This window comes from Apostichopus japonicus, chromosome 16 (assembly GCF_037975245.1).
Source record: "Apostichopus japonicus isolate 1M-3 chromosome 16, ASM3797524v1, whole genome shotgun sequence".
Taxonomy (NCBI): Eukaryota; Metazoa; Echinodermata; class Holothuroidea; order Aspidochirotida; family Stichopodidae; genus Apostichopus; species Apostichopus japonicus.
This window is the reverse complement of record NC_092576.1, coordinates 45,861,066-45,877,602: the sequence shown is the minus strand read 5'-3', so window position 1 is coordinate 45,877,602 and position 16,537 is coordinate 45,861,066. Positions and strand designations below refer to the sequence as shown.

General features: G+C 37.6%; 1 protein-coding gene across 2 annotated transcripts; it reads right to left on the bottom strand.

The window, feature by feature from the left end:
* Positions 1–6,358: 6,358 nt before the first annotated feature.
* Positions 6,359–16,016, bottom strand: LOC139983132 (uncharacterized). Of its 2 annotated transcripts, XM_071996505.1 has the most exons (9): positions 15,804–16,003; positions 15,529–15,606; positions 13,358–14,865; positions 11,336–11,544; positions 10,341–10,417; positions 9,965–10,023; positions 9,433–9,480; positions 9,128–9,157; positions 6,359–8,388 (listed from the first exon to the last, which is right to left on the bottom strand). In XM_071996505.1, the coding sequence occupies exons 2-9, from the start codon at positions 15,545–15,547 to the stop codon at positions 8,383–8,385; spliced, it is 1,956 nt and encodes a 651-aa protein (XP_071852606.1). In that variant the 5' UTR covers positions 15,548–15,606; positions 15,804–16,003; the 3' UTR covers positions 6,359–8,382. The 2 variants fall into 2 exon arrangements, with proteins under 2 accessions (XP_071852606.1, XP_071852607.1); XM_071996506.1 differs by lacking the exons at positions 6,359–8,388; positions 9,128–9,157; positions 9,433–9,480; ... (1 more) ...; positions 10,341–10,417; positions 11,336–11,544 and adding an exon at positions 12,146–12,250 and having other exon boundaries at positions 15,804–16,016.
* Positions 16,017–16,537: the final 521 nt, after the last annotated feature.

Below are 16,537 nucleotides of genomic sequence, written 5' to 3'. Positions count from 1 at the left end.
AGGCGCCAGACCAGATAATAGAACAATATGAAAAATGGGGGGGGGGGGTGATAATGTTTGGTAAAGCATTCTAAGAATATTCTGAGGAAAGTAGTGTTTCAACTTAGAAATGATACCAACCGTTTTCGCCACAGTGTTTAGATATATTATCACACCAATAACTTTTCTATCAATATATACTCCGAGAAACTTAGTACTATGTACATTCTTGATAGGCTTTCCATCTATTAAAATTCTTTTTTCCAACAAAAAGATTTACTTTTATTGAAAACAATGTAGCTGGTCTTATCAAGATTAAGTGATAGCTTATTAGTTGCAAACCAGTCGTAAAATTGATTCAACTCCATGGATACTATGTCATGTAAAGTATTCAAATGATTGGATTCGAAAAGTATACTAGTGTCATCTGCAAATAAAATAGTGTTTTGCAATATTAGAGATATGACAGATGCCATTGATACATATAATGAAAAGAAGTGGCTCTAATATTGAACCTCGAAGAACACCACAGCGGATTTCAGCATAGTCAGATAAGGTGTTCTTATACGAAGTATACTGTAAACGTTTCGATAAGTAGATCCATCCAGTTAAGGGTTGGTCCTCTAATGTCGTAGAAGATTAGGATCAGGAGATTGAGAGGTACTACTTCTCGTAGCCATGGGTACCTTTGGTGCCTTTTGCCCACAAAACCCGTCAGCCCCACTTTTCAAGGTTTTAAGCCCATTATTTGTTCAGAATTTGAAAATATTTCTCGTGAATAATTTCTGTTTAAAACACCCATAATATTGCACAAATTTTCATCTATGGACAACCAATATTAAAAAAAACCTTCAACCGCTAACAGACCGGTCAAAATTGCACGAGTAGAGGGAAGTGTGATGAAGAGTGTTGGTCAGGGAATTTTCGAAAATTTAGACACAGTTAATTTATTGGTTTACAAATATTAAAACCTCTTATAGTGGCTACTATAAAAATTCGTTGAAGGAAATGAAAAAATACCAGATATTTTCGAAAGCGAACACTCACACAGAGGCGTAGGAGGCGGGGGGGGGGGGAGCTGCAGCCCCCAAACCAAATATGTTTATGTGAAAATTCGGGCAATATGCTGAGAATTTCCATGGAAACGAAAGAAAAAATAAATTGCAATGATGTAGCTAAAGGAAATCAATAGTTATAAAAAAAATCTCCTTAGTAATTAAAAGAAAGTTCTAAGCTTGCCCGACTAATTCGCCATTTCGGAAATAACACGGCAAATGATTGTATGTAATTAACATGCGATGTTATAACCGATGCATGCCTATATGATATGTACATTAACATGTTGAAAGTATGTTGCCGGATTTTGTCAAGGTCTTGGTACAATTGGCGGAGGTCGTTAATTAAGTTTCGTAACTCATCGGGTAGCGATTAGAGGGGTGGGGTGTAGGGTTGTCACGGCGCGCGTTTTCATGCAGATGGAAACAATCTCACAAAATGATGCGTCCAACCCCCCCCCCCCCACATTGGATCCACTACATGATATTCACAGGCGATATGCTCAATTCTCCAATCGCATGCGAAATTTATTTTTAGATTAATTGTACGAGTTACGGAACTAGGTTTATGGTAACAATTAGCATTGAAGTCGGAGTGTATAACATTTTATCCGTGGATGGCAGTGTTGTATCGAAGGTCTGGTACAATTCGCATATGGATCCGGGTCTTATACCGAAATGCGTCATGTTCCCCGACGACTCGGTCGAGTTCGAGACCAGCTACAGTTGGTTTCATAGCACAATTGTGCAGTTGCGTAAGGCTTTCATACACACACACGTGTTATGATAGACCATATATAGTATATACATTAGTGAGAGAGGGAAAATGGAAACGTCAAAAATGGAGTTGTCGGTGTAAAAGGGTAGGGTGAGGCGCACCCCTTCCGAAATCCTCGATCCGTCACTGGCTACCCTGTGTATATAATAGGGATCATCGCTGTAATGATGTCACTGTTCCTCTTTCTCTTCCCGGTGTCTTGGCGTTTTTCTTCTACTCCCTCCTTTCTCCTTTTTCTCTCTTTCTTCATTTTTTTCCCCTTCCTACCTCTCCTCCCCCTCTTCCCCCCTTTTTTAGCTTTTTTCTTCTTTTTTTTCCCCTCCTCTTTTTCTTACCCGGGGCGCGCACCCCAACACCCCTCCGGATAAGCGCCTGCATATCTTATACCATTTTAATATCCGGTTATTCTGGATATGTCTTCCGATATGGTACATCCATATTCTTCCAATTTCTCAGCTAATTCTTCATCGTCTAAATATACTCTCAGTTAATAGTGATCTTGACACTCCTGATACATTACACTGGTCTCCTTTAATAATCACACCCTTAGTTTGTAGCAAATCAGAGTCACTTTTATTCTTCAATGTGACTATCCAACTCCCTGATGATTTGACTAATCCCATAACATTATTCAATCCAATATCAGGTATGATAGCATCAATAACATCCTTTGAATCTTAGGAATTGATAATGATCCATGTAATCGTGACCTTCTACGTCGGTTTCCATACATGGGATCTTGAAATCATTATGTGTTAAATCAAACTTCCGAGAAATAGTCAACATTTTTACACGAAATTTTAGATAAGATATGTATTGGGAATGTTGAGAACAATATCTTTTTTTTGTAAATGGTGCTCGAATAACGTTGAAATATCCACCGATAGTAATGATATTCTTCTCAGGCAGAACCCAAAGCCATGCCGCTTTCTATTCATCTCACCGCCGCCATCATTTCATAGCTTCCTTCGCAATTAGTGTGTATGTGTATGTGGGTGTGTATGTATGTCATTGTATGTTGTGTGTCCAATTTTATTTCAAAACTCCTCCTAAGCGGCTGGGTTGATTTTCTTCAAGCTTGGTGGGAAGGTATCCCATGGTGAACCCTTGCTTCTCGCACACTCTCGGACCCAAAGATCAATGTTCAAAAGTCAAATTTAATTAAACTCGACGTAGAAAAAGTCCCCTCTTCCCTCTTCCCTCTCTCCTTCCCGCCCGTTTCCCTTCCTCTAACCCTGTTCCCCTCCCAGAAACCTCCCCTAATAAAATCTTTCATAGCTACGCCACTGGCCTTCCTTATTTCTTACTCTTAATGCCACTCTTAAGAACCACCAATTCTGTTAAAATGGAGCCTTACTTAAGTCATCCCATCTTACTCATATGCCGAGCAACTCCATTGGTTAAACCGTAAAGGTTATAAAGATACATTCTTGGCTAACTTGGATTCAATCAGAGCTGAAGGTATGTAAACCTTAGTTACTTTAGGTGAGCATAGCACCAAAAAAGAATGTACGCGTGTACAAAATCCGAGGTAGTGTCAATTTCATATTAAATTCTTTCTTAAATTATCTTTCCATTATCATGCCTATTGAGTTTGCCTCAGCCTGCAGCATCTGTTTTAATGCCTAATTCAGGAGTTTTATTGCTTTACTGCTGTGTTATAGTAGTTGTAACCTAGGCGAAGGCTAGTGTTTTAAGGGTTACCGTAGCCTACTTATAAGTTGCATAGTGCTGCTCCAGCATCATACAGAAGGTCACTTGTTAGTGTAATTTTCGTTTATATACTTCTCAACACAACGTTCGAAAGTTGTAAGGCAAAGAATGATTTTGATGAAAAGAAACAAACGTTACTTAACAGTTAGGTCATAGGTACAAGCAACTACCATGGAGCTGAAAGGATTACCAACTCTAAGTAGGCCTAGTCATCATTGGTTTACAGTTAGTCGGGGCGCCATCCATGCCTACAAAGACCGCCGTCTGTCAGTGTGTCAGGCTTTGTTCTTTCTAAAATATCCAAGTTTAGAGAAGTCACCCTCTGCATGGAAATCATCCTTTGTTTAACGAGCACACATGCATTACGCGATAAGGGGTGGCATGAATTCACCAATCACAGTCGACAATGTTGCATTTCTTCTCGGTAAACCTTGCCTCAGCTTCCATGGAATGGGAAAAGGAAACTATCATCTCTATTATTTAGGCGCAGAAATGGTCAAATTGGGTTTTGATTCTTAACAATCAAATTTCAAACAGCAGTCACTGACTGAATAAAGAATCTTATTTGTTTAATGAAAGGTTTTCCAATATTTAGGATTGATCATTTAAGGGCGTATCTGATCACTCAAGCAAAGTAGGAGATTTACGCTGTGTCGCTGATCTGTAACAGCACATGCCGCAATTACGAATGTTGGAATGCATTGTAACATTAATTTTCACGGAAAACACCCAAGATAGAGCCTGGGCATGAAAGCCAAACAAGTTTATCCACTCACAACCCCAGTGCCTTGATACAGTCACAAAAGGTACCCCATGGTGAACCCTTATGTCTCGCAGACGGCCCGTAAGGCCAGAATTCAAAGGTCATTTTTTTTGTATTATTGAATATTTTGGAGCTTTAACTCCCAGCGAAAATATTGAATTGACAATGAACCTTCACAGGTATAATGGGAATGTCGAGTAGTACCAACATATGTGCTTACCATGGTAACCAGGTCAAAGGCCACATGGAAGTTAAAAGACAAATTAGTTTTTTTAGCCCAATTATGTGTAAACAACTCCTAAACGGCTTGCTAGCGATGAGATATGCAACTCCGTGGACTGCCCTCTTGTTTAACTGTTTCTGTGGCAAAAATATTAGCCCTAAATTATCCGCTACCCACATTGCTAGTTATGCATGAACTTATTTTACAGACATTTAGGTCACATGACAGACAAATTTTGTGTAAGCAATTCAATGAAGGGTAGTATTTTTTACCTGAATGTAGTGAACGTAGTTAACAAGTACATTAACTGGCTATTTTTGGTCACGTCAAAGATACCCGTCAGTGTTAAATATTCTCCTCACTTCAGATAGACTCCAACGAGCCGTCCCTGAAAAACCCACCATCGCCTACAGACGTCCACGCAGCCTACGAGACCTTCTTGTGCGTGCTGCTGTTCCACCTCTAACTTCTAACCCTACACCCATTCAGCATGGTAATTTCAAATGTTATCGTACTTCGAGATGCATAGTCTGCAGCCACTACATTGTTGAATACCATCACCAGCCACTGCATGCAACTCACACACATGACCAAGGTTCACATCACTTGCACAACCTCTATTGTCATATATCTGGTCTCTTGTAGAGTTTGCCGGCATCCAGTATGTTAGCGAAACCCAAACCGCCCTCAAGAAGCGTTTCTATGGTCACACATCCACAGTCAACACCATGAAGACTGAGACCCTAGTTGGAGAACAATTTAACTTTCCCAACCATACCATTAATGATATGTCCCTACAGGGGATTGAATCCTTAGGCAGCCGTCCTGGCCTAGTACGAATCAACACAGAGAGGCTGTGGATGCAACGCCGTTTTCACCATTCAACCTCATGGGCTTAACAGCCAGGGAGGACATGACTAACTTCCCCCCTACCCTCCATCTCCCCTTGCCCCCCACTCTATCCTCTTCTCTTAGCTTTCTTATACCCCTTTTTCTCCACACCTTTCTGTCTCTGTCCTTCTCTACTTTATTCCCTACCGCCCTTCCTTAATTCTGTCTTTGTCCCTCTACTGTTTATCTCCCATCTCTCCTCTTCCCCGTTTGGTTTCTTTCATTCTTCTCTCCATTCCTTGTCTACTAATCCCCTTACATCTATCTCTTTGTGTTGACCATGCTCATTTACCTATCTGTATTCTGTACGTGTTTTTGTCCATTCTGTTACTGTACGTTACCTGTCATTTGGCCTCTGAAGAAGATCCTGCTATAGGATCGAAACGTCACGCCAACTTACTGTTACACATTCTCTTAAACAGGCCCTCTAGTATATAAACAGTTTAAAAAACAGTTTTATTTTATTTTGTGTTAATTATTACAAAGGGACCATTTGTTATGTATCTTCAGTTCATTCGTAATGAAGGTTCTTTACAGTTGCTGGTCAACGCATTGATCGCACGAAACTCCCAAAGACATGATTTCATTTTACTATGAATACCGTAACTTTATTGATTTCCATTTGAAGCCTGCATAACTTTGTGCGAGCTTCCACTGCTTTTCCCTTAAATTCACCGATGTGATTGTTGATCATGCATCAGGTGTGTACTTTATATGCAAGAGAGCATGACGTTTCGAAATTAAAAATGTAAATGAGTCCTTAATCTATTTTAGTTTCAGTTTGAAACTCAGCTAGGATCGAAACGTAATGCCATCTAACTTGCACGTTTTGGTGATTATTCTCCAGCTCCTGCCAGCTCTATTTAATATTTTATAAGATAGCTTTGCAGAATCTTAGTACCGGTAGGTGTCATCGATACCAGCTGTTATAATGAGACATATAGCAGACAAATGCCCAAATTGTTTGCGTGTATTATTTCCAATTTATCATTTACAAATATCTAAAAAAACATTGTTTAATGTTCAATTGAAACAAGGTTATAAAGTCTTGCATGGTATAATACATAGTAAATGAAAGTATTAAATAAGAAGACTGTACAGTATATTAAATTATGTTTAGTCATTGTCACCGATCATAGGCACTATATAAGAAACTTTACTAACCCACCCGCTTTCAACTTGGTCTAGAACGGGAAGTGTAAAACAACGTTGTGATTATGATTTGTTTCAACTACCTGGATTATTTTCTAACACCCTTACGAGTACACAACCGAGGTCAGTCGTTCATATTACCATGAGGTGTTCTTTGCCTCCAATATCAGGAAATATGTTACATCATTATGTAAACACGATACCACAACCTGGAAGGTTTGAAAGTAGGGAATACCCACAAAAGAAGGATTGATAAATGACTGTTTTTTTACTGAAATGCTTGTGGTGCATTGAACATTAGTACCAGCGTATCATGTAAAAATAACCTCCCATGTAGAGTTTAGTTTCATATTTAAAGCTTCATATTATTGAAAAATTAAAAGATTTCGTATTTGAAAAAATAGTTCACATAACGAGGTAAATAAATATTTCCCATAGTTAGTCTATATCGACCTTTGCTCTAGCCAAATTGACTAGGTCAATAGAGAGGCTGCTGCAAAAGGTCAGAATTCTAAACTATATACACATGCATTCTTTATCAATCAGTGAATAAATAATGACATATCTCTAATCGTTGCTTGTTGTAATAAATGCTAACGAAAGTACTATATAAACGATGTTATGATTCTAACTTTTGAGAGCTTTACGACTATAGCAAGATTACAGTGTAGACATTACGGTGAGGCAACTAATTACTTTACTTACAATTGATACCTTATGACGTCGTCGAATATAAAACGTTGGAGACCAAAAACTATTAGTTAATTCCTATATTTTGGATGTTGCTTTAACATTTACATTTCTTGAATATGTCCTCAACATTAAGCGTATTCGTAGCTTAATGAACGCCTACACCAAAATATACACTATTTACCGTGAATAACCATGACCGATGTACATATAAATAGCAAATATTTAAAGCAATGACAATCATTTTGAAAATATTATCTTTTGCTCCATTTGTTATAATCTTAGTACGCCTGCTGGAAATTTTAATGTTAGGCTCAGCAATGAACTTTCTTTAGTGAATAGATCATTGAGTATGTGTTAGTTGCCTGAACTGAACTCTATCAAGGTTTTATTTTATACAGTACCTGATAGGTTTAGAGAAATTGTTAAAACATTTATGAAATCTTCAAACTAAATAGTCCAGTCATTAGTTGACATTATGATGATGTAAAGAGGGTAATTTCACAAGATATGCGTGAATTTAAAATGTAACTGGGAGTTATTACGTATAGCCTATTTCATCCATTAAAATATTCTTCAGATACTATTCAATTTATTCATGTTACTTTGTCATAGTTTACAGCTGCGAAATAGAATCCTTTTACATGTGAATTGCTATCAACATGTTTAATGAAGTCATTAATATCATGAATAGTTGATAGAACTACTACAACTTTGATCCTTTATATATGTTAGTACAATGTATATGTAACGTACCGTAATATGCGTAATATCACTCATACAATTATACACTAACAGTCATGGTAATACATTTATTATCAATTAAGTCGAGGTATTTTAGTTTACAAAATGGATTGAAACCTTCGACTATGGTACTGCTCTGGTTTCAGTAGATGTATAATTGGCTTATATAACTATTATGAACTTTATTAGCTTACGAGCTCATAACAAAACCGTAGACCCAGCTGATTTTCTTGCATACTATTAGTAGTGCAAAGTACATATTCTGCTGTCACATTGCAAAACCAAAGTTGTCATATTTACAATTGTTTCTTTTCGCTTTATTACTTCGGAAACACAAAACGCTGAAAGATGCTACGTGGTTGGAGATCGGCTTGCAGATGTTCTTTGCTTATGTTTAAACCTGCAGAATGGAAATAAGATTAATCTAATTGGTAAAACAATGAAATACCTCAGTAAAGAAATTAACTGATCGATTCCCATCAATAAATTACAATCAAAACCACACCCCTCACCACCCCATGTCCTCTCAATCCCATCTCTCCCTCAACCCAATTTCCCCCTCCAGTCCATCTCCTCTCCACCACATCTCCCCTAAAGGTGTAGCTGTTACTTATTACTATCAGACAAACGTCGTTGTATGAATGCATCACAATCTGGTGAATTGTTCCATACAATTAATAGATGCTCATTTGACATTGCAAGATTCATTAGCGTGGTCTATATGAATGGCTGTGATTGCATAGACGGACCTTATAAACATTGTTCCACGTTTATATCCAATGTTTGCATCCAGTGCTTTAACCGGATGTTTGGCAATATGGACTACACACCACCTTCATTGCATATAGATAACGTCACATCCGCCTCAGGTCAACGCTACCCTATGCAATGTCAACTTAATAGAGTGAACGATTTATACAACGCCACGTTATGTTTTCCATATATATATACACAACTATCACATCACTCAGATGAAGATATTGCAATGTTTTTTACTTTCAAACGATTTTGTAGGCCTATTTCGTGTCTAGAATCAATGTAGTGGGCAGAATGTACTAAAAGCAGAAGCTAAATGTATAAGTATTGTCGAACAGATTCAAAATGTCTATATCAATGTTATTGATAACGTTCATAATTACCAGATGGTAGAATATTCTGTACATTTCGGCCTGCAAGGAATATAGAAAATAAGAACACAGCGTGATCCTACGTCACAGTATAAAATACATCCGCAAGAATAACTTAAACAACTCATAACCAATCAACACATCAGACTATAGTTGTAATTGCATAACTTTTCAAATGTAAATACATTGGTTTATTGTAATTTAATCTGTTTGGTATCCAGGTATAATCTTTCACCTACACATCTTCTATCATTGCGATTAGCAACAGTTCTAAAGTTACCATTAACATATTTTATGAGAAAGAAATGTACGCTCACCGCATTTTCAAAGTCTTCATTCGAAAGAAAATGTCTTCCTATTCTGAACTGAAATTGGAAGAAAATTCAGTACAGTTGAAATCAGAAGCTGTAACCATTGCGTAGGTTCATACAGTTAACAGTCCATGCATCTATTTATGCGTAGGTTCATACAGTTAACATTCCATGTATCTATATATACGTAGGTTGGTACAGTTAACAGTCCATATATCTAATATGCGTAGGTTCGAACAGTTAACAGCCCATGTATCTATATATGCGTAGGTTCGTACAGTTAACAGTCCATGTATCTATATATTGGACCATTGACATTGTTCTAGTCAGTATGCTGCCAAACTCATTCACCAATGTAATACGTATTACCCCTCTAGCAGGGCATCTTCCACATGCAGCGAAGGTTCATCAACACTGCGAAAAGTCCATCAAATTATAACAGCCCCAAGACGATGGAATTGGGATCCCATACAATATATTGCGGCCACCAACATGTCCGGGGTTTAAGTCCGTTTCTAGCCATCGACATGTTACTCACCTGCCAACTTCCTGTGGATAAATCCAGGAAATACCAGACTCCTAAAGTATGAAAGAACACTGAAAATAAAACAAAAAGGATGAAATAAAGTATAGGGAACTACATAAATCAGGATAAATGGCGAGATTAAAGTTGTGTTTGGAGTTGAGACTATGAGAACACAAAATGCACAAGTTGGGTAACATTAATAAGAACATATGAAATGTATACAACCCGTGTTTCCTGTGCTTTTAGCGGTCACTAAATCGATCTGCCATTATGGTATTATTTGCTCTATGCTGATGTATACAATCATTCTTCCTGCCAGGACAACACCTCAGAGAAGTTAATGAATTACTACAGTCAGAGTTTGTTTTAACTTTAATATTTCCAGTACCTTCACAGTTCCTTGCTAAGAGTATTGCCTGAGCTTCACCAGCATTGACAAACTGTGGTAGTAGAGAGTGAACGAACCTGTGCGAAAACAAATGACGAAAGTAATATAGAATAAGTAACGGAATATGTAAACTTAAGTATAATATATATTACAATAGTATATGACACTGATCCATGTAATAACACACTAATGATCATGAGAGATCGTAATAGAATTGAAACGTTCGTTAACAATTTTTTTGATTGAAGTTTGAGTGTAATTTCCTCTCGTGCATCGATTATTGGTGAAGTTTTGTAGTCTACGTTCTGTGTTTGGGCATAGTGACTATCAATATGACATTGTTATTGCTGCGTTTAGGGAAGTAGCGACGGGGAAGGCGTGAGGGTCCAGTCATGGCCGTGTGCCACCTTCATCTTAAAAGACTTTCTTCCAAATGGCTTACTTTTGAAAGCGAATGCTGCCAAATGAGAACTTGCGTAACACAAGTCTTGCTTAAATGATGGAATGATAGCACAATTTTACTAAGCCTTCTAACCTAAACAAAAATTCTCAAAAGGAGGTGGGTTTCCTCTTTAAAACGGACAAGATCCAATATTTGAAACAAAAACAAACAAATTCCACCCAGGGCCAAGATCAATTATAAATGATCGGACTTTGATATATAAGCCTTATTGTGTTTGATATTAAAACTGACAGAGATAAGATCACTCGAACTATACATGTTAAGTGTCTACTTAATATTGATGAACAGAAACTGTTGTCTAACTTTGTAAAGTCAAAGGGACAAGTTCAATAGTTATCGCAGTCATTGAGTAGAATCATATTGCCTCGCGGTTACTTGGATCCAATAAGAACTCGATTAACAGGTTGATTGTAACTGTTTGGAAACCCGTTATGACACAAGTAAATATTAACAGTATTAGAAAAAATAAAACATTTCACAATGAACACATGAATTTGAATATTAAAGCGGAATGATACAATACTAAACTTACTTTACTGTCACCAGCTGGTCACATTTAGCAGCAAATTTTAAAATTGCATGAAATTCATCTTCAGTATATTCCTTTTCTCGTTGCTCAAACCAGATTTCTTGTAGAGTAGTCAGGTAATTCATCGCTAAACCAGATTTAAAGATCATCTTGTCGGCTGCATCATTAATGCAGCGAAGACTTTCATGGCAAACAATAGAAGAAATGGGAATCTAGAATGGGAGAATGTAAACAATAGAGACAATGAGACTCTAGCACGAGAGAATATAAAACAATAGAAGTAATGGGAATCTAGAATGGGAGAATGTAAAATATAGAGACAATGACACTCTAGAACGGGAGAATATGAACTAGAGAATTAATGGGAATCTAGAATGGGAGAATGTAAACAATAGAGAAAATGGGACTCTAGAACGGGTGAATATGAACTAGAGCAGTAATGCGAATCTAGAATGGAAGAATGTAAACAATAGAGACAATGAGACTCTAGCACGAGAGAATATAAAAAAATAGAAGTAATGGGAATCTAGAATGGGAGAATGTAAAATATAGAGAAAATGACACTCTAGAACGGGAGAATACGAACTAGAGAATTAATGGGAATCTAGAATGGGAGAATGTAAACAATAGAGAAAATGGGACTCTAGAACGGGTGAATATGAACTAGAGCAGTAATGGGAATCTAGAATGGGAGAATGTAAACAATAGAGACAATGAGACTCTAGCACGAGAGAATATAAAACAATAGAAGTAATGGGAATCTAGAATGGGAGAATGTAAAATATAGAGACAATGACACTCTAGAACGGGAGAATATGAACTAGAGAATTAATGGGAATCTAGAATGGGAGAATGTAAACAATAGAGCCAATGAGACTCTAGCACGAGAGAATATAAAACAATAGAAGTAATGGGAATCTAGAATGGGAGAATGTAAAATATAGAGACAATGACACTCTAGAACGGGAGAATACGAACTAGAGAATTAATGGGAATCTAGAATGGGAGAATGTAAACAATAGAGAAAATGGGACTCTAGAACGGGTGAATATGAACTAGAGCAGTAATGGGAATCTAGAATGGGAGAATGTAAACAATAGAGACAATGAGACTCTAGCACGAGAGAATATAAAACAATAGAGGTAATGGGAATCTGGAATAGGAGAATGTAAAATATAGAGACAATGACACTCTAGAACGGGAGAATATGAACTAGAGAAGTAACGGGAGTCTAGAATTGGAGAATGTAAAATATAGAGACAATGGGACTTTAGAACGGCAGAATATGAACTAGAGAAGTAATGGGAATCTGGAATGGGAGAATGTAAAATATAGAGACAATGACACTCTAGAACGGCACAATATGAACTAGAGAAGTAATGGGAATCTGGAATGGGAGAATGCAAAATATAGAGACAATGGGACTCTAGAACGGGAGAATATGAACTAGAGAAGTAATGGGAAGTCTAGAATGGGAGAATGTAAAATATAGAGACAATGGGACTTTAGAAAGGGAGAATATGAACTAGAAAAGGTAATGGGAGTATAGAATGGGAGAATGTAAACAATATAGACAATATAGAATCTGGGAAAACACAAAATACAGACAGTCTGTAGCAATCTAGAAGGAAAAAATAATAAGACAAACAAGTCATCAATAACAAGAAAATACAAAACATTACAGACAATCGGAATTCAGAACGTGAGAATACACGACATGGGGAAAATAGCAATCTAGTAACAATAGAAAAATTAAAGCAATACTCTTTTACATAGCGAGAATACTAAAAAAGAAGACAATATATGCGACTCTAGAATGTGATTATATAAGAAAAAAGAGGGAGAATAGGAATCCATGAATAGGAATTTATGAATGGGGCGAAAAGGTTACGTACAAGACTTTATAGATGTGTATGTGAAATTGATAGATGTAGCTGCAGTTAAGTGCATCATTATCGGTGAGAGAAGAGAAACATGCTCACCAATTCTTTTTCGTGAAAGTAAAATTTAAGGAGTAAAACTTACATTCTTCTTGGACGCAGACTCTAGTAAGTTAATAGTTGATCTTTGTCTTGTCTCTTTATGGAACCAACTCACATCGACTTCTTTCTGACAGACATTCCTTATAGCCTTGGAACCTTCCTCCAACTGCTCTTCGTGTTCGAGCAAACAAAGAGCTGCCAGCCGATCACATCCTTGAATCCGATTAAGATAATCATGAAGGTTCCTGGCCGCTATAGAGTTCATCCCGGAAGCAAAATTATAAAAGAAGAGTACATTCTCTGGATCTGCATTTTCAAGGATTTCGCTCTCCCTGTTCCTTTCCGATTCATCCAAACCATCCATTTCATAAGGTGGATACAGTTTTAGGTCATCTCGTGAAGTTAACTCAGATATATAGTAAGCAGCAAACCATTCACAGAATACAGGATGATAGAATTTAACCATATCATCATCTTCCATTTCTAGGATACCAACTTGGATACATCCCTTACATAGCTGTTCACCTACTCGTGTTATGAACTCATCTATCTTCCATAACGTTGGTTTGTTGTATCCTACACCCTCCATTGCTATCTCTCCTAGTTTTCTCGTTTCTGCATCAGTCAGATGGAAACCTCTTTCATTATTTGCATCTATTGTTTTTCCCATTTGCCTAATGAAACATGAAACCAGGCCACGTACGAGACCCGTCACTGTTCGGTAGTTCTGAAGATCTAGTTCTCCTTCGGAGGCGTGAGCGACCATAGCGAATAAGGAAGGTGCTCGACAGAGATCGCTCAGGATCGGGTTATCCTCGAGTAATTGTTTGATCCGTCCAGCGGTTACCGGATTTTCTCTCACAGCTACGTTTCTGATATACTGATCCCGCGCATCCTCGTCGAATCCAGTCAAGCGAATACGCTGGGTGGATAAAGTCGGATCATCTGGAAGATATTTGGAGGTCAATGTGACGTCAAATTGCTTAAGCACATCGTTTTGAACGATGCCTGTGACGTCATTACCTAAGAAAGTATCCAGGAACAAACTCCTGTCATATCCATCAAGAAGTACTGAGACAGATTTACAATTCCCGATAACGTATTCAATCTGCTCTGACGTAATTTGCGAATCAATTGGTAGAATAAACCGCTTGATTGCCTCAGGGATTGACGATGAACTACGTAAATGGCTGAATTTGAGAAGTATTAGAAGTTCTACGTTAAACAAAGGGGAATCTTTGACACCGGTGCACCAGTCAAAGGCCAGTTTTAATGTAAGTAGAGATTTGCCATATCCAGCGTGGCCCTCTAATATTCTCCTCCTGGATTTCTTTAGCCGAGGATCACGGTAGATACCATTATAAGATTCAAGAGCTTCCCATCGAATTTTCTTATTAATGTTATCTTCGACAATCAGGAGCTCAATTCCTCCATTAATGTGAATCTCTTCGATACTATAAAGTTTGTCTTTTCTCCATGGCAACGGTCTTATCGCACTATACTGTTCCTGGTAATGGGTCTTTAATAACCGTTTCAGCTCCTTTTTAAGACCTGTACCGAATAAACGAAAAATCAAGCGTCGGTCAGTTTTATAAGATATGCCACCCACCCCACTTACACCCTTAAAAGAAAACAGGGACATGAGGATTTTATCCAGAGCCTGGGGTCAATTTTTAAATAAAGGAAAATGTGGAGGGGTTGGAAAATATGAGATATATCAAGAGTGCAAACAGGGGTCCCTGTGACATAATGTTTTGTCCCTGGGCTCGAAAGAGCTCTCGACCCCTGTGAAGCTCATCCTATTTGGTGTTTTGTAGCAGTAAATCTTAATAAAACCAAACTTAAAGAGTGCATTTATAACAATAATTGAGGTTACGAATGTGTATGTTTCTCGTATGGAAAAGAGACAAGTAATATATTAATAATATAAATTCTATATTTTAATAAACTAAATCATTCGCTACTGACTTCATCATCGTGGAGAGTCGTTGATTTAGTTAAGGTGAAGATATAGGTCTTAATATGATGTTCGTGAGTATAGAAGCTCTAGAGGTAGAATGAATTCTTAATTAAAATTAAAGATCTTGGTTTGGCTCTGCCTGAGCAATACTGCAATGAGTGTATGCTATCAGCCCACTGTATACACTATTTACCCACAGCGTCTGAATCGATACAATTATTCACAATTAGGTTGAACAAAAGCAAAGATCTTACCTTTAAGACTGGCTGCCATCTTGAAACCGTTCTTCCAAATTCAGTTTGGGAAAACCAAAACAGCAGGTAAAACCATATCTACAAGTGGAAGGAGAGTTAATAACATAACGGATTGAACCTGTAAATTTTGAGCAGGTCACGTGACAAGGAACCTCCCATAAGCTATTGCTACGTAGCCGACGCCATATTGGATATATTACTTGAATTAAACAGATGATCATAGCTTCAAATCTCGATGTAATATAATTCAGCAATTGTTGTTATGAACTACTTACCACTGTTACTATCCATACGCAAATTTAATCCAAACTACGGTCGAAATATGTTCATTCACTGTTAGGTTTAAACAAGTAGAACCGTTAAAAGCCACGTAGACTGTGCTTAGTGTATGAACTGCTATTGCGTGTGAAACCTCAGTAAAACGCCCATGCACAGTCTGCGTACTTGAACTTTGATAATTCCATGACTGATGGAGTTTACAAGGTACAAGCCTGGTTAGATCAAATACACCATCGATAAAATATCCCATTAATATCTGAAGATATGTAATATATAGTCCTCTCAAAATTAAAGATAAATATCTATATATGTACTTTGTACCGTGAAACTGTTGACAGTGTAAGGCATATAATCAGATTTGGTTCCAGAGTACAAAGTGTGAAATAAGTAGCGGCACTTACATTTTATCCAGGTCACCCACGATCTTATCACTATATATTTCACATATTGCTTCAAAATTACAACGAGTTCAGCTACATGACCTCTCATGATCAAACCCACCAGGTATCGACAGAGGGGGAGCAATCATGGCGAGGCAAAACAAAAACCCTAAGGAGCAGAGGGAGTTCTAACTTTTATTCAAACCATGCTCAAAGTGAACTCGAAAGCTGTCTCTCCTCTCCAATAGATTAATCCTTTTTTCAACGCCATTGGTTGGTTGGATCATATGTGGTGTGAGGTTATTAACCCCTTTTCCTCCGCCCTTGATTGGTTGGATCATATGTGGTGT